General features: G+C 34.5%; 1 protein-coding gene across 9 annotated transcripts in view; it reads left to right on the top strand.

Moving 5' to 3' along the window:
* The window catches only part of SCLT1 (sodium channel and clathrin linker 1), a 47,897-nt gene that overhangs the window by 6,408 nt on the left and 17,157 nt on the right, over positions 1 to 24,332 (top strand). For all 9 annotated transcript variants that reach the window (XM_068680728.1, XM_068680724.1, XM_068680723.1 and 6 more), the window contains exons 7-18: positions 451 to 573; positions 1,048 to 1,113; positions 2,989 to 3,059; positions 7,244 to 7,334; positions 7,508 to 7,599; positions 9,248 to 9,425; positions 12,163 to 12,261; positions 14,157 to 14,228; positions 16,152 to 16,226; positions 16,734 to 16,879; positions 18,187 to 18,379; positions 19,692 to 19,888. In XM_068680728.1, coding sequence (XP_068536829.1) covers positions 451 to 573; positions 1,048 to 1,113; positions 2,989 to 3,059; positions 7,244 to 7,334; positions 7,508 to 7,599; positions 9,248 to 9,425; positions 12,163 to 12,261; positions 14,157 to 14,228; positions 16,152 to 16,226; positions 16,734 to 16,879; positions 18,187 to 18,379; positions 19,692 to 19,888 — 1,403 coding nt within the window. The remainder of the gene's footprint in view (positions 1 to 450; positions 574 to 1,047; positions 1,114 to 2,988; positions 3,060 to 7,243; positions 7,335 to 7,507; positions 7,600 to 9,247; positions 9,426 to 12,162; positions 12,262 to 14,156; positions 14,229 to 16,151; positions 16,227 to 16,733; positions 16,880 to 18,186; positions 18,380 to 19,691; positions 19,889 to 24,332) is intronic.

Genomic DNA, 24,332 nt, shown 5'->3' with positions numbered 1-24,332 from the left:
GTGGAATACAGAAAGTAACAAATCCAAAAAGCTCAGCAAAATCTCATGAACTTGTTGCAGTGATATGTCAGTCCTGTTGCATTGGACTAAATTGAAGCTAAATTGACAGCTGAATTTTTGTATTTGACTATTGATATACCATAGTCCTAGAGTAAATACTTGTAAAAGTTTGCGTTTGAAAGTTTCAGAACTTTAGTAGAACTGCTTTTCTGGAGAGAGCTACAAAATTGTGCAAAACTTCCAATTCTCATGTATGTGTAATTTGAACTCACAAACATCTTTTTCTACCTCTGAATTTGTTGTTTTGTCTTTGTGGTTGTAATGTGTACAAAGTACAAAAAGACATTTCGAAAGAAAAGTTACGTCTTTTCTTTTGGGGAATGGTAGATAAAAGTAAATGTACTGTAATAAGACAGTATTTATGTAGACATTTGTTCTGCAACTTCTTAGGAAAAAGAACATGCAATAGAGCTCTGGCAGACTGTATCACAGGAGCTTGATCGCCTTCGGCAGCAGTACCAGGAACGCATGACTGAAACACAAATCCATGTGGCTGAAAGACAAAAGCAGAAAGTAATTTTCATTTATATTTTTGTTAATTTTGGAATGTCATTGTAAACTGTGAAGATTTGGGGTCTGTGTGTAGTCAAACTGAGGTGGGGTGGTTATATCATACTGTTTTCTGTAACAGTCACGTCAAATGTTGAGTGGTCAGATGTGGTCACTGATGCATCAAATAATTGCTAACGTGTTGTGGATACATTTCTGCTACTGTGAAATGTTTATAGTACCATCATAGCTTGTGTGGCCCATTAGAAGTACTACACATGTACGCTTTCATTTAACTGAGTGAAATTCAGATACGTTTTTCAGTAGTAAATCTAATTTGCTAGATTACCAGGTCAACAGCTAGAAGTAATCAAATCACTAATTTACAAAGTATATTGGATTTCCTGTAAAGCACGTGAATTTTCAAAAATGTTTTTAGTTGACTGATTGTCACATCCTTATGATGGTAAACACAAGAAGCTCAATCCTTTTTTTTAGGATCAGCTGACTAGCTTCCACCAGCTGACTCAGCAGCTACAGGCTGCCAATGAGAAAACAGAGTTGGTAAGTGACTTACTGAATTTTTTCTACGGGAGCCTTGAAGCGCAAACTGAAAGCAAAATGTCCCTCATAGATATGTGCTTGGACAGACCTTGTGCCATTCAGATTTGCACACTTGTCTAGGAACAAGTCAAAAATCAAGAAGTAATGGCTTTTAAATCAAGAAGTAATGTGTTTTTTTCCTGAATTCTGAATTTCCTTAAAATTCTTTATTTAAATACTTAAATTCTTTGTTGTGCAATCATTTGGAAGCTGTGGGCTGAAAAAAATGTAGTGCTTTAGTCAAGCCCATACTGATATTGAGTACTATACTGCAGATTGCCATAGAATTGTATCTTGCAAGCAGTTCTGTTTACTAGTCGTTTCAGTAGTTTTAATAAAAGCAAAATAACACACTCAGGAATTTTTACCTTATACAGTCAGTGACTAACAAAATCAACTTTCTTTAAGGTTGATAGCCATATTATAGTTATTGAGGGATTGCTGTCAAACAGTCTCAAGGAAATACAATGAGCCGAAACAGTTCAGGTGAGGATTTGGAATTTGCAGACTGATCGACTATTATAAGCGAAGCAGTAGGAGGTAACAAAAAGTAGAATGACTGAATGCTTAAAATCATAATATTGGAAAAATGATGAGGAGAAGAGTGAAATACAGGTGTTCTTTGAAGAAGACAATGTTAAAGGTAAAGGTTATCCATTTGCTTGTGTTCTCCACACAATTTGACAAGGTCTATTACGAATGTCACGAAATGAAGAAGCATGCCCTTTCTAAGCTACCAAACTGAAAAATGAGGAGTGGAGAGCAGAAGTAACTAGTTGTGTTTTTTATTATGGTTAAACATCTGTGTTCCATAGATGTGTTCAGGTTTGAGTTTTTCAGTGTATTTATAAATGTTCTGGAAATGGGATCCAGTAATGAAACAACAGTGCTCACTACTAATGTTAAAGAATTTAAGGTAATGAAAACTGAAATAGGATACAGAAATTTGCAGTTAGACATGATATCAAATACATGAATACATTTTGTCAGACATTTCATTAATAATTATATAAGCAGAATAACCAGTGAAAGCAAAATGGAGCTTTCACGTAGGGTGCTTAGTGTTAGTCCTGAAGTAATTGTTAACACTCAGAATACATATTTTACAAGTATGAGGGTTCTGAAAACAATTCTCAGCAACAGTCAAGAAAGCAAGAAGAATGTTAGTATTGGGGTTGGGTACTGTGCTGAAGTCCACAGTACAGTAGCGTCTTGAATGCTACCTATATTAAAGTTGTGGTCATCTCTTATCTCAGAAGGGGAATGTAAGATCCAGGAAAGGCTAGTTGGATAACAAACACTAAATTATTCTTAGATGAGAGGACACCTGAAAGAGGATGAGATTTCTAGCACTCTGGGTGGCATAGAAAGTTGAGGGATAAACAGTTGCTTGCTGCCTCAGGACAAGAGGACATTAAATACAAAGTAGTGGGTTTTTTTGTTTTTGTTTTTAATTAGGCAGCCTATTTAAAACAAAGGAATTCTTTCCAGCAATATGTGGTCTACTGTGGTACTCATTTATCTAAGGTATTCTAGGTACCTAAAGCAACTAGATGGGAAATGTAGATGGTAGATCTGAGCTATTACAGTCTTCATCTCTGGAAGTTCTTACACTACCAACAGGGGAAAGAAACGGAGGATGGGGTAACATCACTCTTCATTTGCCTTTCTATATTACGCTACCTAAAGCCCGGCACCTTGAAGACCAGCCAGTGTTACATAGACTTTATCAGCTATTCTTACAGCATTCTATTCTGTAGAAATGTCCTATAACTCCGAATATATGAGACTTTCAATAAAATGAGAATATGCTATAAATCTCTCCTTGTTTTGCAGAGCAATCAACAGTTTCTACAAACTGTAACGGAACAGAATGTGGAACTAGAGCAGCTACGAAAGCAACTGAGGTATAATACAGGCAATTAAAAATATTTTTTTCCTATAGCCTTTTTTAGCTTACTTCTTTATTATGGGCCTCTTTTTGTCCTGTAACACCATTTTTACAACGTCCCATTATATATGTGGCTACTCATCACAGTCCTGAAATTTGAATGTTCAAAGTAGCTTTAAATTTTAACATCTAAAATTTCACCAAGAGCTCTAAACCATAGGCTATGTGGACATTAGAGGTAAGAGAAGCTTTATTTGTCTTAATGGTTATTTTTAGGTTTCTTCTGCACAGCAAATTTAGGACCAGGACTTGTTCACATATGCAGTTACCTTGGTCAGTGAAGATATTTTCGAAGGGGAACTTACCACCTCTTTTTTATTAGCTATAATTTTTCAGTGGGAAAAACTATTTTCAGAAAATGATGTAATTTAAGGAAGGAAAATGTGACAGAAATCAAAAATTAAGGTGGTATTCAAGGTATTTGCTGAAATAAAGTATTTATCAACTCTGTTATCACTTGTCATGCTATCTTAAAAGAGAAAACACATCCGTACATTCTTGGACATTACTCGCACAGGCTAATATTACTCTTTTGGTACCCATTCATCTGGAGATCAGTCTTGCATTGACATGATTGCATTTACTCGTAATAAGTGTGTTAAAGCAATTAGCATTAGCTGAACTTACTTTAGACATTCAATAAACACTTGCAACATTGGCTTTTTATGTATTTCTAACACTTCCAAGGGTTTGATTCAAAAATAAAAATTGTGATGCAGTAAAGCATTCAGTTGGGGTGTTTGTCAAATTCAAAGGTGTCATGATTTCCTTTGCTCTTACCCTTACTTCCTTTTTAAAAAAGGAAACTACTCTTTTTTAGAAACTCCCTGGGACTGAATTAAAACTAATGGATCACCTTGGTCTGAACTTTTACCTATGTTTGCACTAAATACATGGGTTTTTGTAGGTGCTGTTATTTACAAACAGCAGTGAAGTTTATATATAATGGGGGAAATTGTATACATTTATGTATATTCCTTACTTTCACAAGGGTAGGCTCCTGGCTATTTCCTGGGCTTGAGTAGACTAGTCACCTTCATTCATCTGGAACACATTCCTGATTAAAAATCTTTGCTGGTGAAGGCAGTTCAACACATGGCTTAAGTCAAAATAGTTCATTACATGTTATTAATCAATCAACTGATAAAGTGTGTGCAAGTGTGCACAGATACTCCCTTTGTAAGAAATACATGGTCACTTACCTGACTGCATATCTCTCCTGTTGGAGGTGTGATTGCTGCTGCATTGTGTGTACTTATGCAGCGTCCTCAAGTCCACTAATTGTATGCTTCTGAGAAAGCACCGCAAGAATTCCCATACGAACACAGCAGATACATTGGTCCCCATTTATTTCTTGCTGTGTTGTCGGTCTGCCAGTTGGGTGCAGGCTGTTCCTGGTGTCTGGCGGGGTGGCTGCTCTCTACCAGTGGAGTGACTCCAGGCAGTGTCAAACACAGCTCAACTGCTGGTCTATCGCTGTCTTGTCACTCCCGCAGCAATCACAAATCTTTATACATCTTTGGAAGCTTTCTCCAGGTTCTAAGAGTCTCTTGGTAACTCCCTGATTACTGATTAAAGTGACTGGGGACCATCACGCATAAACTTTGTCATATTTATTCTCGTCATAGTGTTACCAATTTGGTGCAAATGGGATTTCAGAGGAATTTTGAGTTTCTTGTTGTGGACACTGATTACACTGTCATTCCATGCAGATCAGCTCAGAGTTCCAAAAAACAGTATTTCATATTCACAAAGCTAATGACAGCAGCTCTATATAGCTGTAAAAGAAGTACTGCAGTGATTCTCAAAGAAGCCTACAACACTTCTCACCAGCTGTTGCTTCTCTACCAGGAAGTCACATGCATGTAGTTTGCCTGGGTTACAAAGCATATATTGCTGACAATTTGATGCTTCTTTCAGACATTTTTAATAGATTCGCAGTGATTTACAGTAATAGAGTAACAAATCTGGAGAGATTTAAAAACAAAAACTTACACGTGGGACAATTTCTATTTGTTTCATACGACCTAGACTGGGTGCAGTTTTGGAGCTTTTGATGTTGCTAAGCCTAAAAGCATGTCTTGGTAAACTTTAAGTATTTTAGGATTGATCTAGCAAAGTATATGATCTGTTTTATGTAACCATAAAACACTTTAAACGTGTTCGTGATGGATTATCATCCTATTTCTAATATGTGCACCTAAGGGAAGACTGCTAGATTAAGTTTTGGAAGGTAACCTGGGGAAAAGAAAACAAAAGTAAGAGTTCTGCTGGAGTTTATTTTTCAGAGGATAATAGCTTTTATTCTTTAGATCAGAAGTTGACCTTACCCAAATTTAAAAAAAAAAAAAAAAGAAATTTGGTGAAAACTTCTTGAGAAGTATTTAAGAACAGAGTTATTGCTACTCATTAATATTTAAATAATAACAAATTTACATTTATGCAACTATTAAAGGGCCATAATCAGCCATACATTATAAGCAACATAATATTTGATGTATTTGTGGAGAGAATTGAGGATTAAACAGATTGACTTCTTTAAATGCTAGAATTTTTATTATGATATTTAACGTGTAATATTTTAATATAATATTTTAAAATTCCATTGTATATCATCAGTTGTTTAGCTCACCATATTATTGTTCTCATGAATTAACTCCTAATGGCTGTCTCTGGAGAGGGGATACTCTGGTGATACTGGATACTCATTTGTCAGATGGTCTGTTCCAGTGCAGTGAACTTCTGAGTTTAGCTGCAAGTATCAAAAATGTTTTGAGATATATGCTCTTGAAATGTTTTAAAAGGTCTGAAGATAATGCATATAAACATATAAACTTTGAATTGCTCAAAGCTGCATTTCAGTATATTGCCAGAAAGGTAAAAGCTTGACAAGGTTGTATCAAAGATAAATTGCACAATGAGAAATCAAAGTTGCATCTTTAGAATCAATTTGTCACTTCTTAAATGCACATTCCAGAATTTGATCTGAAGCAGAGTTTGGTTATTAAAATGCATTTTAAGTACTTAAGCTGTTTTGAATTTTATGATCTCTTTTTTTATATATATTTATTTTCTCCTTATATTGGTTTTAGAGTTCTTTGGGTTTTTTTTGCAACACTTTTTAAATATTTTGGGGGGAAGCAACTAAATGCTGTCATAAATTTAATAGCGCCTTTTCTAGAAGGCACCCCCTTTTCACATGGGGTAAGACCAAAGGTTTGGACCCGCAGTGAGGGCCAGATGTCTAGGAATAATGTTTTTTTCTTTGTTTTTTGATTTCTTAAGAAATGAGGTTTTCTGATGTATTAAACTGAAACTGTTGTAGAGTTGCTAGGATTATGCGTATGCTGGTTTATATTTTCACTGCAGCATAATATGCTCCTTCCTTTTATGCCATTAAATAAAAATGTTATTTCCTTAAGGAATTTTCGCTTGAAGTTGATTCTAAAAAAATACTCATTATTTCCTGGCTTCTTTCATGACTGTTAGTGCTCTAGTTTGCCCTAGTCTATATGTTTGCTTTTTTTTTTTTTTTAAACTTTATCATACTTTCAGTCATTGGTCTTTAAATTTACCCTAATACTGAGCCAGAATAATTGGGTTACACACCCACGTGAGGGACTCTGTATGTCTTTCTTTTCCCAAGTCAGAGGAGCATTGCTCATTTCAATGAGCTTTTCTACTGTGTTTAAAGTCTGATTCACTAACTAGCCCATTTTTTTCTCCTTTTCTGTTTTAGCTGTTGTCAGACCTCTTCAAATTATAATGCATATCAATTACGTTATTTAGAAATGGCTAAAATTTTTTTAAATTTTTTGTACAAATTGATTTAAAAAGTGAAATCTAATTCTGAAAATTATCTCAGTGTTAAGTATTTGATGCCAATTATACTAAAGTTACTGAGTCACTCCAAGTTTTTGATTGCCTAGTCCTCCCAAATATTTATTCAACGTACCTTCCTGATGAATTTGGTCTTTCTCTCTCATTGTGCCGCGTGCTTAGGGGAAACCTCTTCTGCCATGTTAAAGTATTATGGAATCTGACTGCCCTTCAGAACTATTTCAACAAAGTTGTAACAGAGTTCTTTTTTTGTCCCTGTAATAATTGAAGTGTAATTCATAGACTCTTTTCTTTATACAGGCAAGCCAAAATAGATGGACGGACAGCAAGTGCTAAGATTGATGAAATGACCAGATTGACAGAGAAGCTTCAAGGCCAATTGGAGAGAAAGGTATTCTAGAGAAAAGAACAATTTTAAATTACAACTGAAAATGTTAGTCAGTTAGAAACTTGTTGGTGTTAAATTAATGGCAAGTTGTTCCCTGACTTGTTTTTTATTAATATACCTTTGTTTTGTTAAATGAAATTCAGATGATACCTGGAAAATATATTTATTCTTTCTAGGAAGAAGATGTGTTATCTGCCCAGCAAAGAGAAGCAGCATCTGACAAACGCTTGCAACAAATGCAGTCTAGTATAAAACAATTAGAAACAAGGTAAAGACATCTCACTGGATGTTACTAACAGGGTATTCACAAGTGAGGTAAAATGTAGTTTTTATCAGTCTCTGGGTTTTGTATTTCTAAGTAAGTCTGTTTTCTCAAAATACAGGTGTTTTATGTTTGGCTGCTCTCTACCTTATTTGTTCTGTTCTATAACCTTGCAGAACAGCTTCTGTCTTCAATATATTTAAAATGTTAAAACACAGCACTGATTTTATTGACTGTAATGGAGAAAAAACAAGACACGTATTTTTCATTCTAGTGCATAAATTCTAGTTACTCAACTCTCATTAGTGTTAGGTGGGGTTTTGAAGAAAAAAATGCACATCCGAATTTTTATTTTTTATTTTTTTTATGTAAAGAAGCTGTTATTGAGGTGAATACAGATTTTCTGACCATGATCTGGCTTCAGGTCTTAGTTCATCACTCCTCATACAAAAATAAATAAATAAATAAAAATTAATAACATGCAAATAACATCCAATAAATGCAAATTACAAAAATTGCTTGAGTGATCAGGAATAGAATTTTAATTCCAGTACTGTCTACTAGAAGATCTAAGATCCAATCAGTTTCTTCTGTGCATTCCCCCTTACCTTCACTCTCCAAGGATATCAAGTGTAGCTATATTACATGGAGCTGAGGACAGTAATTTTGATTAAAGTATTGTAAGCAATTTTAGAATGACAAATGACTTCATAGGTAAGAACAATTCATAAACTTCTTATTGGAATAACTGTGTGACTGTTCATTTTCCCTTCTTGCTCACAGCTCTGTTCATAGCCCTGTGAACTCTCCAGTAACTCTGGAAAACAAATAATTAGTGGGGAACCATGTGTCTATATGGTCAAGTGCAGCCTTGAATAGTTCTACAGATTTGTTTGGCTACCTCTGCTTACTGAGTTTTACTTGTCTAAGTGTTTCAGAGGCTCTTCATTTTAGAATGTGTTAAGGAATTAGCTATCATTATTAGTTTCTATGGGCTTTTGGTTCTCCAAAAATTGCGTTTTAATAGAGTGGCTCTCTTTCTTTGTATGTGTTATTGTAAACACATTAGGAAGTAAATCAGCATGACTGCCTGAAAAGGCAGCCCAAGTGTTTCCAAAGCGCTCGCTATGTGTATTTGGAACTATGCACTCTATTGAATAAGCTGCACTTCGGAACTTTCAGACATTTTTTGAGGATACCTCTGAGAGTCTCTTGCCCTTTCTCATGCCTGCCAATACTGACAATCATAATTAAACAATAAGAATTTCTGAGCTGTTGCAAAATTACCAGTGTTTTCATTGTTCTAATGGTATAGCTGCAACTTCATTGCCCACATCCAATTATTCCATTTCCTCCACAGAGGAGAACTTTATTCCTTCTTGGGCTGTTCTATTCTGTTTTAATATAGAACATTTTCAGTGATGTATCCCAGGATAGCAACATACTTCTAAGGATTTTCTGAGAGTAGGTATCTGAGTTAACTCCTTCAATTCTGCTTCTTTCTAAGGTGTGACAAATGTCCCCAAAACAAGCAGAAAACCAGGAATGCAGTATTGACTATTTTTATTTTATTTTACTTTCTACAAGCTTAGTTTGAAATAATTGAAGTGTCTTGATTAACCATTGTATTGTTAAATGAGTAACTGTCTTTTAGATTACGTGTTACTGTCCAAGATGCTGAACAGCTGAGAACAGAAAGAACAGCCCTGGAAAAACAGATTAGAGAGCTTCAGACAAAGTACACTAATTTAGAAAGGGAGAAGTATGATGCAGTTGCAAAAGTCCAAGATTGCATACAGCTCTTAGAAGAAGCTAACCTACAAAAAAGTCAGGTAAGGTAATGGGTGAAAGTATTTCTTATATATTAGAAAATTGAATCACTAGCAGTTGTGAAGTACCAATCTTATTGAATACCTAGATAGGGCTGTCAGAGTAGTTACAAGATTATATTACTTGTTAATGGTTAGGAAAGAAAAGCTGAAACTATAGAGATTTTTTTTTATATGGTAGACATAAGTCACCAAGAGTGAGCTTTGTGTTCAGATCTTAAATATTCAGAAGAAATCTGAAAAAGTTTCTGAGTAACGAGTCAGCAAAGCCGGCAGCCAGTAAAAAACTGCAAAGGCGTTTGAGTGTGTATGCTGGAATGGCAGATGAAATTCAGATATTCTGTACAGCATGCTGAACTTACTGTTTTGCAGTCAGTAAAGGGTCTTATGAACACATTTGTGTGATCCTTAGTGTAACTCATTACAATTAATAGAATGTTCAGAATGAGATTTTTAAAAATGCTTTTAAACGTAGTGCACCTTAACATGCAGTTTTGATCAGTATATTTCAAGTAAGATGGGAGAAATAGGAAAGTGCAGGATTATACAATGACAGCAAGACATGTCAGAGAGGCTGTAACAAAAAAAATCGATTCAACTGTTACAGGATAATGTTTATGCCAAAAGTATAGATATGAAAACAGTCACATTCAAAATAGAAGAATCCACCAAAACTTCTAGAGGTAGACTCTAATCCATCAGGTTTAGAAGCATCTATTGATCAAAAATCAGGCTTTTAGCAATCTAATGAATAGTGTTTGCTGGCGAGACAGAACTTTAATGCATGTAATAGACTTTACACATCAGTAAATGAAGTTCAGATTAGTTAATGACCATAGGAACATATGGAGACTTTATTCTGTTTGTGCTAACATGTTGAACAGTCAAGCAGTTAAGGAGATAAACATTCCCTTTTAATCTGAAGTTGCTGAGAATCTAACTTAACTTTATACTTTTACCTTTTGGAATACAGGAGTTAATGTTGTCTTTTTTGCTCATGCTGATTTCATTTCTGTAACAAACAAGGAAGATCCTGTCTGAAAGGAGGAATAACTCTTTAAAGAGATCCTGCTACCTTCTTGCCTGCTTCCGGAAGAGTTAAATCTTTCCAAGACTTAACCAGTCCTGGTTGTTACTGTGGTGCCCAGTAACTTGTATGTTTCTTTTTGCTGCACAAAAGAGGGTACTTTTCTTGTTACAGTCTTTCTTCTCATATATTTATAGTAACTTAGGATATAGTTTGGGTGGCATCTTCCTGACACACTAATTCCTTTTCATATTCATTCAAAACTTAGTGCATCATACTTGCTAGAAGCCCTGATCTTCTACAGTTCCCTTCACCTCTTAGGCTCATATTCAAAAAGGAAAGAAAAAAATGAAGTTTTATGTCCTCCTTTGCTGGCTACCTTTGGACTTATTAGTTCCTTTTTCCTAGTAAGACATTTGTATCCTTAACAGCATTTCCCTGGAGCCTGAGTATGAAGAATAAAAGGTAAAAATTAATTCATTTTTTCAGAGTTTAAAAATGAGAAATCACTCTTTCATTTGAAAATTACTGGTAAGAAGTGTAAATCACATTTATAGTCTGCTACATATTGGTACATCAAAGCAGTGTTTTTCCTACCATTTTTGACAGAAAAAAGTGGCCCAGTAGAATTTATTGTGATGCAATTATGAATCTGAGAGATGTAATGAACTTCTACAGATACGGAAATGTCTCATTACAAGTTTAGTGTAATGTTCTGGGAAGAAAAAACTTGAATTTGCAGGCACTTGTTAATTTATTGCACTGGCTAAAGCTGGGAAGTTTATGAATTAACAGAATAAAAAATGCAGCCTAATATGTACATTTAGTTAACTGTGTGTCTTATACTGTTGCCACGGAGGCTTCTCCCTGATCTGTAAGAGATTATGGGAGGCAGTAAAGGGTTGTCACAGTGCTCCTTCTTTTATGTTAACATTGTAAAGTACACAAAGCTAAGATTACAAAATTAGATCAGAAGAATTCTAAGAGTACTTTGAGAAACAAATCACAAATTGAATGGGAGCAGTAAAAGAGAATATGACATATGATGCACCATGTTACTGATCGTAGTGAGTAACCTTCTACAGGCTGAATTTGTATCAATGTTGTATTAGCAATGATTTTCATGTCTTTCTCCCTTTACATTGACATGTTCTTAATGTGCCACCTAGAATTTTTTTCATCTATCCCATCAAGAGATCTGTATTACCTTCCATAATCTTTCCAGACCAGTATCTGGTGTTCTACCTTAACATTACTATCTTCATCTTCCTCTGGAAAGGCTCCTTAATAGACTTTTTTTTGTGATTCTCACCATCCTTTTGTGCTGAAGAGCTGTTCAGTTCATTGTTATCCACTGTGAAATGGATTGCATATGCATTCATTAATTGCTTGTGAATTTTCATTCATTTAGTTTTCTAGAAGATGAGTAATTTAGTGTATCAACAACTAAAAATGCTCAGATGTGTGTAGGAATACGTGTGTGTGTATTCAGGTTCTTAACCGAGAATTCAGGTATGCAGATTCTTAACAGATCTTTCTATGTGACATTTCTGTTTGTGTTCTTGATGGATCTTGTTGTCAACTGCTCCAAATGCAAGCCAAAAACTTCTTTAGAACAGTGGTTATGTGTGGTTTCTTCTCTCACTGCTAGATATTATGTCATGACTGAAATATTTTCAGTAGTATTTCAAGTTTTGTTTTGTTTTTTTCTAGGCACTGTTTGGGGAGAAACAAAAGGAAGAGGAAATTGAAAAGTTGAAAAATGAAATGTCTCAGCTTGCAGAAGACACTGCTGCAAGAATTAGGAAGGCAGTAAGTTATGATATTTAGAAAGAATCAACTGTGTACTTGTAGAGTTAAATCTGACATAATTATGTTTTATGAATATACATATTATATGTGATCAAATCAGCTGTTTTCTACAAGTGTTTTGATAATATAGGTAGCAGGGGCAGCATACTGACAGGACTGTACTCTTCAGCTTTATCATCTAGATAGATACTCTTCCAACCCAAATGATATTGGTTTATCTCTCATGAACCAAAAGTGTTCCTGTCAATGCGCATACTGGTATAGAGAAGGTGATGTAAAGATTGGCATCTATTTCAGAAATTCTATTCAGTAGCATGTTAACAGACGCTAACATCTGTTAGTTGTATTGGTATCAATGTATTTAGTTTATGAATATATGGCCTCATCTAGGAAGTTATTGATGCTTATCAGTACAGTCAGATGAGAGAAACTGTTGAGAGTTATACTGTCACTATTTTGGCATCTCGACTTCAGAATATTCCTCTAGGCGAATAAGACTTCTACCAAGTACAGTTAATAGTAGAAGACTCAATATCACAGTTCGCTTCAAAACCAGCATTCGGTAGAGAAATGACTCCGAAGATTTGGTCCTTATGATTTTTATTCTTTTTATGAATGGCTGAAAAATTGAAGCTCTTTTGATAACAGACTGTTCACAAAATTAGTTTTCTTTATGCTGTTTCCCATTTGTGGTTAAAATGCATTTACCTGGAAGTTCTCAACAATTACCCACATGTCAAATAGACATGCTTTGTTTTAAGGCACACTCCAGAGGAAACAGAAGCTTGTTATATAAATATGTTAACAATGTCTTTTATTTCAAGTAGGCAACAGTGTAAATCAATTACCTGGTTTGTAAGTTTTCAGTGGTGCCATTGATTGTGCTTCCTTTCACTGTCTTCACTACGACACAATGTATGTGTTTATTGTTTAGGGATGAAAGGATTCTTTTTATTTCCACTCCTTTAATTTCTAGAGGTTTCAGAAACATACTATGTAAATTTTTGAAGCCTTTAAAATGAGGATGAAAGTGGTTTGTGCATTCCACTTGTTAATTACCCAAAAGAACCACAAAAATTACATGGATTACTTAAAACTGCAGTATTTAATGTCATGCGTGGTTTTGAGAAGGTGTGAGAGCTAAAGAGCAGGTAGGATAACCACTCAATCTAGTTATGACAACACTTTACTCATAAGAATTTAGAAATGTCTTTGTTCTTATTTTGACATAATCCCAGGAAAAGTGAATCTATCAAAAGCATTAAAAGTAAAATTTGAGAATATGCGTTGTCATGTTTCTCCAGGAGTTAACAAATATTTTTGAAAATACATGTTAAACAAGTTGCAGATACCTTGCACCTAGAGGACTTTCTGCAGCTTTCTGGCAGTCTTAACGGTTTGTTTTATAAGGCCTTGTTGTGATGTCTGTCTTTCTGCTTTTTTTCTAAACACTCTCAGTTAAAGTAATATGGATTGATAATAAGCATTCTTCTAACATTGATATAGGAAGATTTATCAGTTGTTTCAGTCTCATTATATTTTTATATGTAAGCATCATGTATACACAATATATATTTCAGGCAGCTGCCTCAATTTTTGTCAGGGGAGGTTTGGATTGTACATCAGGAAGAATTTCTTCACGGAAAGGGTGGTTAGGCCTTGAATAGGTTGCTGAGGGAGGTGGCAGAGTGTCAGACATCCCCTGACGTATTGAAGAGACATGGGCATGGCACTTAGAGATGTGGTTTAGTAGTGGACTAAAGGATGGACAGTTGGAACTGATGATCTCAAAGGTCTTTTACAACCTAAATAATTCTGTGATTCTCTATGTAAAAACAGGATGGAAAAATAGTTCACAGGATTTTTTTATTTATTTTTTTTGGTTTTGATCGCAGGTAGACTCTGCAAAGAAACAATATAATGTACAGATTTCTCGACTAACAGAAGAACTTTCAGCTCTCCAAATGGTATGGTCTTGACTTACAAAAGTATTTCTGATAGCAAAACATTTGAGACTTTTTTGTTGCTTATCAAGTTAAACACTAAATTCAAGTAGAAGTAAATCAATTAAAATCCAACATCTCATGATATTATTATCTGTTTAGTGAAGAGAGATAATTCTTTCTTTTATACAAAGGTATCAGAGCTTTGATATTCTTATTTCTAGAATGGTGTTTATCTTTAGTATTACTTAGAAGTTACTAGTGATTGGTTCTCCATTTCCCCTCCCCCCCACAAAAAAAAAAAAAGGATCATGACTGTTTTTATCTTTTTTTTGTGTTGTTTATGTTGTATACATTGGTCAATAATGGTAGGTTTGGGATACTTTTATTTTAGATTTTACTAGAAATACTTTGTTTCTAGTGTTGTCTGGAAGGGTTTGTGTATTTATTTTTTTTTTATGGCCAGCAGTAATATTCTGAATTGCACAAGAAACTGTTGTTTCATCCCCAACAATCAAATAATTTATGTGCATATATGGTGTACTAATAGACACAAATACCATGTGATTCCTGTTTTGGAGAGGATCTTGGTGTAGATTTTGTAGTATTGGTGCACCACTTGCACCTAACAAAATACTTGTCTTTATCAATAACAACTTTCCTACAGCACGCACTGCTCATTTCTTCTACTGTACTTGTCTAGATTTGTCATAGGGCCAATGCAGAGAAATACAGGCAAATAAACGGATAGAGAGAATAGAATTGATACTATTTTTAGTTCTTTCCAGATACGTAGGTAGTGAGCTGGAGTCTGTGCTGAGTCTCTCAGGAAATTCATCTGTGAAGGAATGGCTCAGGGAACAGGAATAAGGTGGACTTTGCTGAACCAGAATGAGCTATCATAGGTGCTATTATATGTCTAATAGGACCTATTATAGTCATGGATCTGTACAGGTTTTCACAGTTTGCCTGATCAGAGGCAGTTTAGTCCTGCTGTGTAACCATTTCCTCGCTACCAGTATAGAGTACCTTCACAGCTCTTTTGTACAGTTTAGTTTGTGTAAAGGACAAGAAGCAAAAAAGGTAGATGATAGTACAGTGCATGGAATAGTTATGATTTATGAGTAATTATCTAGGACTATGGTTTATTATAGTAGTACTTTACCCCTTGCATGTGCATAGTCATTAATACAACATTCAGTGCCTTTAATGTTGCTTAACAAAAGTGACTGTGTGTAGTGTCTCAACAGTCAGTGCAGTGATTCGAATTTAGGTATAAAGGATACTTCGCTTTGAAAATTCATCTTTAATGTGCAGATTTACTTTATGTGTATACAGTCATATTTTACTTTTACTGAGAATCTTGCCTGGCTTTGCATGAAATAATAGGGTTCTGCAAATCTACCAATTTCTTTGTGTAAGTTTATTCCTTGATTGTGCTTGTTCTTATCATAGGTCACAAGCCTCTTTACAGTGAGGTTCTGTGCTCTGGAAATACTTCCCATGTGGTGGCATTTCTTAAGTATCCCTGTTTCTTTCAGGGATAAATAAAGCAAGGAAAGCTGATTATTGCATATCTGTAGTTGCATATGTAGCAATAAAGTATACAAAAGTTGATAAAGTATACTAAGAGAAAGTGCATCACAATCATCATATTCTTGAATCAACTTGGAACTTGTAACAACTGATGTTGGGGACTAAAAGAGTTTGTTTTTTATGCAGCTTTTTAAGGAATAAATTTATTTCTAAAAAGTTTAATTTGGCGTGTTGTAGTCTATGACCAATCCTATAGAGAAAATAATGAACAGGTAAATATAATTGAATGCATACATACCTACAGCAAAAAATTACATTTACAATGGTGGGTATTTGGCTTTGTCATTTCTTGAATTTTTATTGTGAGTTATTTCTGATTAGATGTACTTAAAGTGACTTATTTTAAAACAGGAATGTGGTGAAAAACAGAGTCAAATTGAACGAGCCATTAGAGAAAAGCGAACAGTGGAAGAAGAACTGGAAAAAGTAAGGCAATTTTATGCATTTTTACATCATGTTTAAGATCTCTCTTCAGTAGGAAAAGATGTGTTAATTTTTTGTTTCATGTTTTTCCCATATATTGGAATGAAGGACAGTTCTGTGACCCTCAAGTTTCTTACTTGTTGAGTACTTTTTCTTAACTGTAAATACTCATGTCAGTATTCTAAGCTATTAATCTAGAAATCATTTTAAAGCTGTAATTCTAAACTGAAAAAGAGTATTCTTTGAAAAATGTAAAAAGTAAAGGGAGAGGTACTTGAAAGAATCTTGGTACATATTGCAGTTAAAACTTAAGCTCAGTATACAAATGGATGAAAAAACTGTGAAAACCTTTTTTTTTCTAAGTAGCAGCAACACTAAAATTCGATGAAATTCAGTTTTGTTTTAAATCTGAAAAATAGGGCATAATGAGGAGTAGCATTGTTGTCATTACTATACTGTCAATCACCCATGCAAGGTAAAGTTGATCTTACATGGAATTTTATTCTTCAGATTTACAGGGAAGACAGAGTACATGAATCTGACAATAGAAGACTAGAGCAACTGCATCAGAAGTACCTACTTGCAGAAACTACAAAAGGTGACCTTCAGCTGAGTCTACAGACAACACAAAATAAACTGAAACAGCTGGAAATGAAGTAAGTCATGGATGTTACAGAGACAGGAATGGAAAATAATGGAAATTATTTCTGACTAGCTGTTGATAGTGTGTTAGGTCTTTGTCGCATTTTCCATCAGTAGCAGGAATAGTATCAAGTTACCATAATTCTGAAGCAAGGGTAATTATGAATCACTATAAAAGTATTAAGGGGGATAACAGATTATAGGATGAAAAGTTTTCTTTGCAAGACTAGAATTGCAAGCAGCTTTTTTTTTTACAAAACGATAAAAATTGGAGTACAGTATTTGAAATCCTGACATATTTCTTAATACTGTTTGTAGGAAAAGTTATGCTCTGAAATATTTGGGCAGAATTTATTACTTTATAAATTCATCTGCAATGTGGTATCTTCTAGTGCATGTGTAACACTCCATGTTTATGTAGCATACTGAATTTCAGGTCTGTGTTCAGAGAGCTAACAGATATTATCGTAATTCCAGTAATGTAATGGTAAACGACACAGTATAGTACACGTTTTTAGATCAGGTTGTTCTCAGAATAAAAAGCGTAGGATTCTCTTTAAGTTATTTATGATCTTCAATGATCATAAATTCTATCTCTTCTCCAGAGCAATCATTTGGGAATCTAGAAATGTGTTTAAAATGAGAATCTACTGTTCCACATTGCCATTTTACTGAGATTGCTAGAATGTTAGATTGCTGTTATGAATTCCCTAGACTTGATAAAATACTACGCTGACTTGCACATAGTCCTAGGTGTAAAGGCCATTAAACATACTGAGCTGATACAAGCTTTCAGGAAGAAACAGGGAGATGTATATACTGGGTCAGACCAAAATCTGTCCCAAATTTATGTATTTTCATGAGCACTGTCCAAATTAAGTCATCTAAGGGAAACACTGAACACTAGTTTAAGGTGACAGTGATACTTCACTGGAATGTTCTGGCAGCATTCTGATAGTGATGGGCTGCTTAAAAATGTCCAAAGGTGACATCATATATTTATATGTTTAATTATCACTCTTACTGTTACATGGATTACTTGAATCTTTCATCTACAACATAGTGTGATAGTGAGTTCTATACCTGAAACATAACTGCATGAAGAACTTCCTTTTTCTGCCTTCAGTTTGCTTCCTGATAGCCTCCTTTAACAGCAATAGAGGCAGTGTCCTACTAGACCAATTGCTCTATTAAGATTTCGTTGCTGTCTACAAACTTAGTGTCCCCTATCTTCACACCATTGCAACTGCAGCAAAGTAGCATTATGAAACTGTAAAATGGATTCTCTTCTTGCGTTCAAACAAGACTTCTTCTCTTTCAGCTCTGAGGAAGAGAAATCTCGTTGCCAGGAAATCATCTGTAATTTGCAAAGCATTCTGGATTCAGAAAGAGAGAAGAGTGGTTTTGTCAGTGAACAAAGGTTAAAACTTCAGCAAGAGAACGAACAATTGCAAAAAGAAATGGAAGGCTTGAGAAAACTAGCTGTAGAGGCTCAAAAAAAAGCTAAAATAAAGGTATGGTTTATGTGCTGTTTTTATTTTAATATAGGACTGATATTTACTTAATAAGGCAGTGTGAAAGGGAGTGAAAGTTTCAATGATGCTTCCTCTTTTCTGCTTATAAGTAATTTTGTCGTAGAGCTGTATCGTATGTCCTCATGATCTTGTGAGTAATTCAGCCTTGGCTAATTAGGTTGTATTTTAATGTGTTATTTTCAGCTTGGTAGGAGAATCCCAAATATTCTATGCTTTCATAAGATAAATATTCCAAATAGTAACATATTTACCTTCAAGTGATTTTACCCATTCCCATTCCAGATCTTTATCTACTGTCTGCAATGTTAGGAATGTATTGACACTCAGTACAGTGTTCCTCTACTTGCATATCTACCATATTACCAAAGCAGCGTGTAACTAACAAATTTATTAATGGTATGGTTGTCAAACATTAGTTCTGTTTTTTCTGGACAGAGAGTATTTTTCTATGTGAATATTTGCAAGCAAGATACTTAGCTGAAAGACATGTTCTTTTTGAATGTGTTTCATTTAATGTACCTGAACAGATTGCATATGGGATAATGTATTAATAACTAATCTCAGCAGGTTCATCGTACCTTTAGCTTCTGAAGGGAATAACAGCTTTGATACTTGACATGCTTTCTAAATATATAGAGCTGATGCGTTCCCTGCTGCTCTTAACTCTGAGTATAAGGATACTGAAGGGATCTAAGAATCTACAGCAATGAAAAAGACTTGAGTAAACAGTTATAGTTAATTATGAATGAGGGCCATCTCAAATCCAGGTACTACTTTGTACCTCAAGATTAAAAAAAGTAGGCAAATTAAAAAAAGAAATCTTATTCCAACTCTAGAATCTTTTAGTCAAGTGTGACAGGTAGCAGTTATAAAACAAATACTAGATCTTCGTATGTCCCTAATCAGACCAAATTCCATTATAGTCAGTCACAGATAAGATTTGTTATTTGCCTCCCTTTTCCTCTGATGTGCAAAAGATTCTGTTTGCAGTTCAGAAAGTTCTAACACATTTTGGCTAGATGAGAAGAAAAAATATGTTCTATGGAGAAAACACAAGGGAGAGTGATAAAGTTTATTTACAAAAATAAGCATACACAGCTCATTATCCTTTATTGTCAGTTGTACTATTTGCTTAAATTGGCTTTGGGAACATGCATCTATTTGAGTATATAATTACAAGTTTAATTATTGTATGTTACATGCTTTCAGCAAATGCTTATAAATTTAGCTCAAGAGTTTTTTAAAAAAAGAAGTGAGAGACTTGGTTGTATCCTATTGGTATTTTTTCCAGATAAGCACAATGGAGCATGAGCATGCTGTGAAAAAACATGGATATGAAGCTCGACTGAAGGAATTGGAAGACACCAGTCAAAAGTCTACTGCTGAACTTAGACGTTTGTTGGTAGCTCAGCAAAAAGCAACAAATCGATGGAAAGAAGAAACAAAAAGTCTTAGTGAAACTGCAGAAGCCAGGATCAGTAAGCTAAAGTAAGTGCAAATTTGTTTTTCTGGCAACTGTTACAGTTCTGGTAACCATTTGCTATGACAGTATGATGGTGGAAAGCATTGAAGGGCAAACCATCTAGAATAGATGATGTGCTTGTAGCAAATAAAAGAAAAAATTGTTGTCTTTAGAACATTTTACCTTAACCCTTTGTGAAGTTAGCAGCTAATCACTGAAGTTGAAATTTCACATCTCGTTGATGTGTATGAATTTTGTAATGACAAAAAGTAAATGGAATATATTCTTTTTAATTTTCTCTTTCAGAATATAGCATTCTCAGTGTAGAAAAATAGCTTTGTATTATGAAAACTCCTATATTTATCACTATTCAGAGCAGTCTTCATCAAATCAGTTGTGGAATGAGTCTCTAGACTTGTAAAATAAGTTGAAAAAAGCATATTGGGAGACATATCTGATGTTCTCTTCCGAGCACTTGGTTGTCATTAATGAGGATACAAATGAGTTTTTTGATTGCCTTAAGCAAAAATATGATGTAAACTTTACTTTTCTCTTAATTCATACAGGTTGACAGGTAACTGGCTCATGCTTTTATACCCAGCACAGAATATAAGAACATTTTCAGTCTTGAGAGGCCATGACAAGGGCATCTCACACAGCAGACACATACTACATATCATTTCTAGAGGCTGGGCAATACAAACATGTATGGTGCCTGTGAGCCTATATACAAACAGGCAGCAGTTGGCTTAAAAAAATAAGAAGGTGAGTTGTTGGAAATGAGTGAGTAGTGAAGGAAGCATCCCAGTGAAAAATAAGCTATTTTCAAGTCATGTTTGAAATAAATTCTACAGGCCTTTCTTTGTTTTAAATGCATACTGCTGTAGGTATTGTTTGTTTCTACTTGTACACACAATATCCATTAAGATACATTACCAGTCAGTTTATGAAATACGCAAATGTGACATCTTTCATTTTGGTTTTCCTTTTCACTGTAAGGACACATTGCAAAGTGTTAAAATTTAAATGAATTTATCCATGCACAGTGGTTTTCTAGTGTCTTCCTTTTTTGATACTGCCTTCCTCCATCTAAGCTTCCCTGCGCATTTTTGGTTGGCAGGTAGCAGACAAACTGTGGCAAATTACGAGCTAACACACAATCATTCACCCTCGCTGGCCAGGTAGGTGGTGTTTGTGAGGTATAGGAGGCGTATAGGAGGCCACATTTTCAACAGTCTTTCTTGAGAGGCAAAGATGTATGTTTGCTTTATTTGATGCCTAAGCTCAGGAGACTCTGTCAGTCAGATCAAGTTGCCTATAAATTAGAGATTAATTAGCCTCATATTTTTATAGATCTTCTAAGTTTATGTCTTCAAGATCTCCCCCTTTTCAAAATTGGTTGAAAACTGGAGGAAATTGAGACTGATACATGATTACTTCTAAACCAGAAAGCCTGATTTCATAAGTCTTGTTTCTTTGAATGGTTAGACAAGAGTATAATGTTATGTGTACCTTTTAGAGAGGGCATTCAGTGGTTTTTAGAAGAAAAATCTGGGGCATGCAGCTTTGTGAATTTGAGAACTTTGAAATTACCTTTTTAACTTCAGCCACATCAAGTTCAGGATGCACTCAAGTATATTTCTTTGTTCAGATTGATTTTAGAAATTGCTTACTATTATGTTAACAAGGAAGCAAAGATCTTACCATATTAAAATTGGAAACCTATGAATTCTAGCTTTTATTTCCTTTGGTGTAATCTGTAAATTTTTCATGTTCCATTCTAATGGTTTGCAACTTGTCAGCTTCAACCATAATGTTTCCAATATCCTTGTTACAATTTTAAGTCAGATTTTTTAAGCATAGTTTGACATTTCTTAGTTGTCAGAATGCTTGTGGTAAAAGTAGAATTAGAACCAAGTTTCCCAACATGAGCAAGGAAATGTAACTTTCTGTTGTAGACAACATCTGCAGGTTTACCATACCACTACTCTAACTTGTTTTTTGAACTTTTGGGAGAAGAATGTGAATTTGGTCTCCAGTGAACTTTGCAAATAGCAGTGTCGTATGTAGCATGTACAGTTCATCCCTTAGAAACTATTTTCTTATGTTTTTAAAGTGACCCACTGTCTATCATGACAAGTTGTACCTATCCTCTGTTCAAATAGAGGAATACTTATTGATGACCTTTCTGATTTAATTGAAGCTTCACTGGTCAACCTAGAAGCCCTTTTATTTTTAAAGTACTCCTTTTATAGTGGTTATAACAATTTTTGTAGTCATCTGTGATGACTAGTTCAGTTTAAACTTTTTCAGATAGACCAAAAGCATGCTAACACTTTGGCCTATTTTTCTAGATAAAAAAAAGTCCTATGTAGTCCCTCTTGTCATTTTCACCTCTCCTAAGTAAGCAGGGTTTTTTTATGTTTTCAGTCCAGATATAGGCTGGATTTATTGGCCTTTAAATATTCTGCATTTTATAAAGATTACTAAACAGTGTTTGTTGTTTTTTTTAAAGCAAAAAGTGTCTTTCAGAAGAAATCATCACAGTGTTCATTGTGTCTGCAAGACACTAGGAGCTGTGCATATTAACTGACAGTCTTAGTGGTACAGCTTCACTTTATGGCTGCATCTTCGTAATGCTTTTTTGACATCTATTTTAAATGCAGTAACTAGAGATTAAAAATATTTTGTAGTGTTTCATAGTAAAGTAAATTTTAGCTGTTAAATTTGTAGTTTATTTGCTGTACATGAAATTAGAAAACTGCCATAGCTGAGCATCTATGTTCATAACTGAGATTCAGAATATAATTCAGCAACTTCCAATTAAAAGGGAAAAATTGCAAACTTCCAAAGCAATTAAAATTGTCTGTGAAACAGCTGCTTTCCTTCATGAAGCTTTAATGCAAAGTGTTAAAATGTTGCAATAGTGGCCCAAAAGCTTTAGACCTTATTTATCTGCAGCAAAATGCTGACATAGAAAATATAACAGACAAGAGAGGAAGTCTGTTTTGTGAATCTGTATGAAAAATAGATATTAAATTTTCAAAATGCCCCTGTTTATGTGAGAGACTGCCTGTGTGGTATCATCTGGGAAACCCCTGCATTAATTTATCATTCTGTATCAGCAAATGTTGCCTGATCTGCAGAATAGAAAAAAAAGTTCATCTCATTATAAACTAAGTCAACCCTAAGCCCATCTGGTTCTCTGTCACTTTAGTAGGCATTTTGATGCAAAGTCTAAAAGCAAAGTCAGTTACATTTTAAGACGATTTTGTTGGCGATGCTTTTACATTTTTGTATAATCAAGAATCAGAGTTTTTTACTGGAAAAGATTTGATCTGCCTAAGAAGGAAGCTGGCAACAGCGACAAGTTAATTCTCTGATAAAAGGTTGTAATTTAAAATTAAATAAGGAATTTCATCTAAATCTGTGCAGTGATGTTCTGATATTATGTTGACAAGTAGCTATGACAGTACCTATAAATAAATATTATTTATATTTAAATTTATATTTAAAACCAGTTTATTTTTTATATGTTATGTGCATTACCAGATACTTAATTATACAGCATAGAATGCAGTTGGTATGAAAACTAGCTCCTGACCTGCACAGTAGAAGTTACTCAATGCAAAATCAAAGCTCATATTCTAAATTAATAATTATTTATTTTAATCTTACCACAATAACTCTTGAATAAGCATTTTGTGTGCAAGTGTACAGAATGGCAAATCACATCTTACCTTGTAGTGAACTAAAATAAAATTGCTGAATTACTTAAAGAGCAAAACAGTTTTGCAGCCAATGCACTGATAGATTTATCATCAAGACCACTAACTAGTAGTGATACTGGCTAAACACAGCCTATTGAATTACAGGTTCTGTTTTGAATGTCCTCTTGAAGCTAATGCAGGGAGTCATACCAGGAAGTTTTGTATCAGACTCCAGGTGAAAGGATGATGTTCACCCAACTTTCCTATATACATGTCTTACTAAGTTTGTGTTTTTGAGAGGGTTAGTTAAGCTGTGAACTTTTAAGGAAAACTTAATATTTTCTTTAGAAATTTCATCTGTCTTGATTGGGCAGCAAGGGTATGAGCTTAGATAAAGATACTAACATAGCCTTTTTGGGTTTCAGCATAGAACTCCCTAAGCGTGTCATGTTTATTTAATATATTTTGAGGGCAGTATGAGGCAAACCTTGGCAATTAATGAAGTTACTGTTTTATGTATCGGATTCCTGTAAATGTATGGGCAAATACAGAGATTGTGTTGGTGACATAGAATTTCAGTTTTTAACAAGAATTACTACTCTTACAGCATAGTAATGTGTTTTACAAGTGCATGTTTTTCATGAAGTTATAAACTTCCTTAGAAAGTCATGCCTGTGTCTACTGGGGAGGCACATTACATAAAAGTGCTTAACATTGCATTCACCAGAAGTTTGCTGTTAGTGCAGCTCTCGAGCCCTAA

Source organism: Anas acuta, chromosome 4 (assembly GCF_963932015.1).
Source record: "Anas acuta chromosome 4, bAnaAcu1.1, whole genome shotgun sequence".
Lineage (NCBI taxonomy): Eukaryota > Metazoa > Chordata > Aves > Anseriformes > Anatidae > Anas > Anas acuta.
Note: the sequence above shows the minus strand (reverse complement) of the source record. Positions and strands in the feature narration are given on the sequence as shown.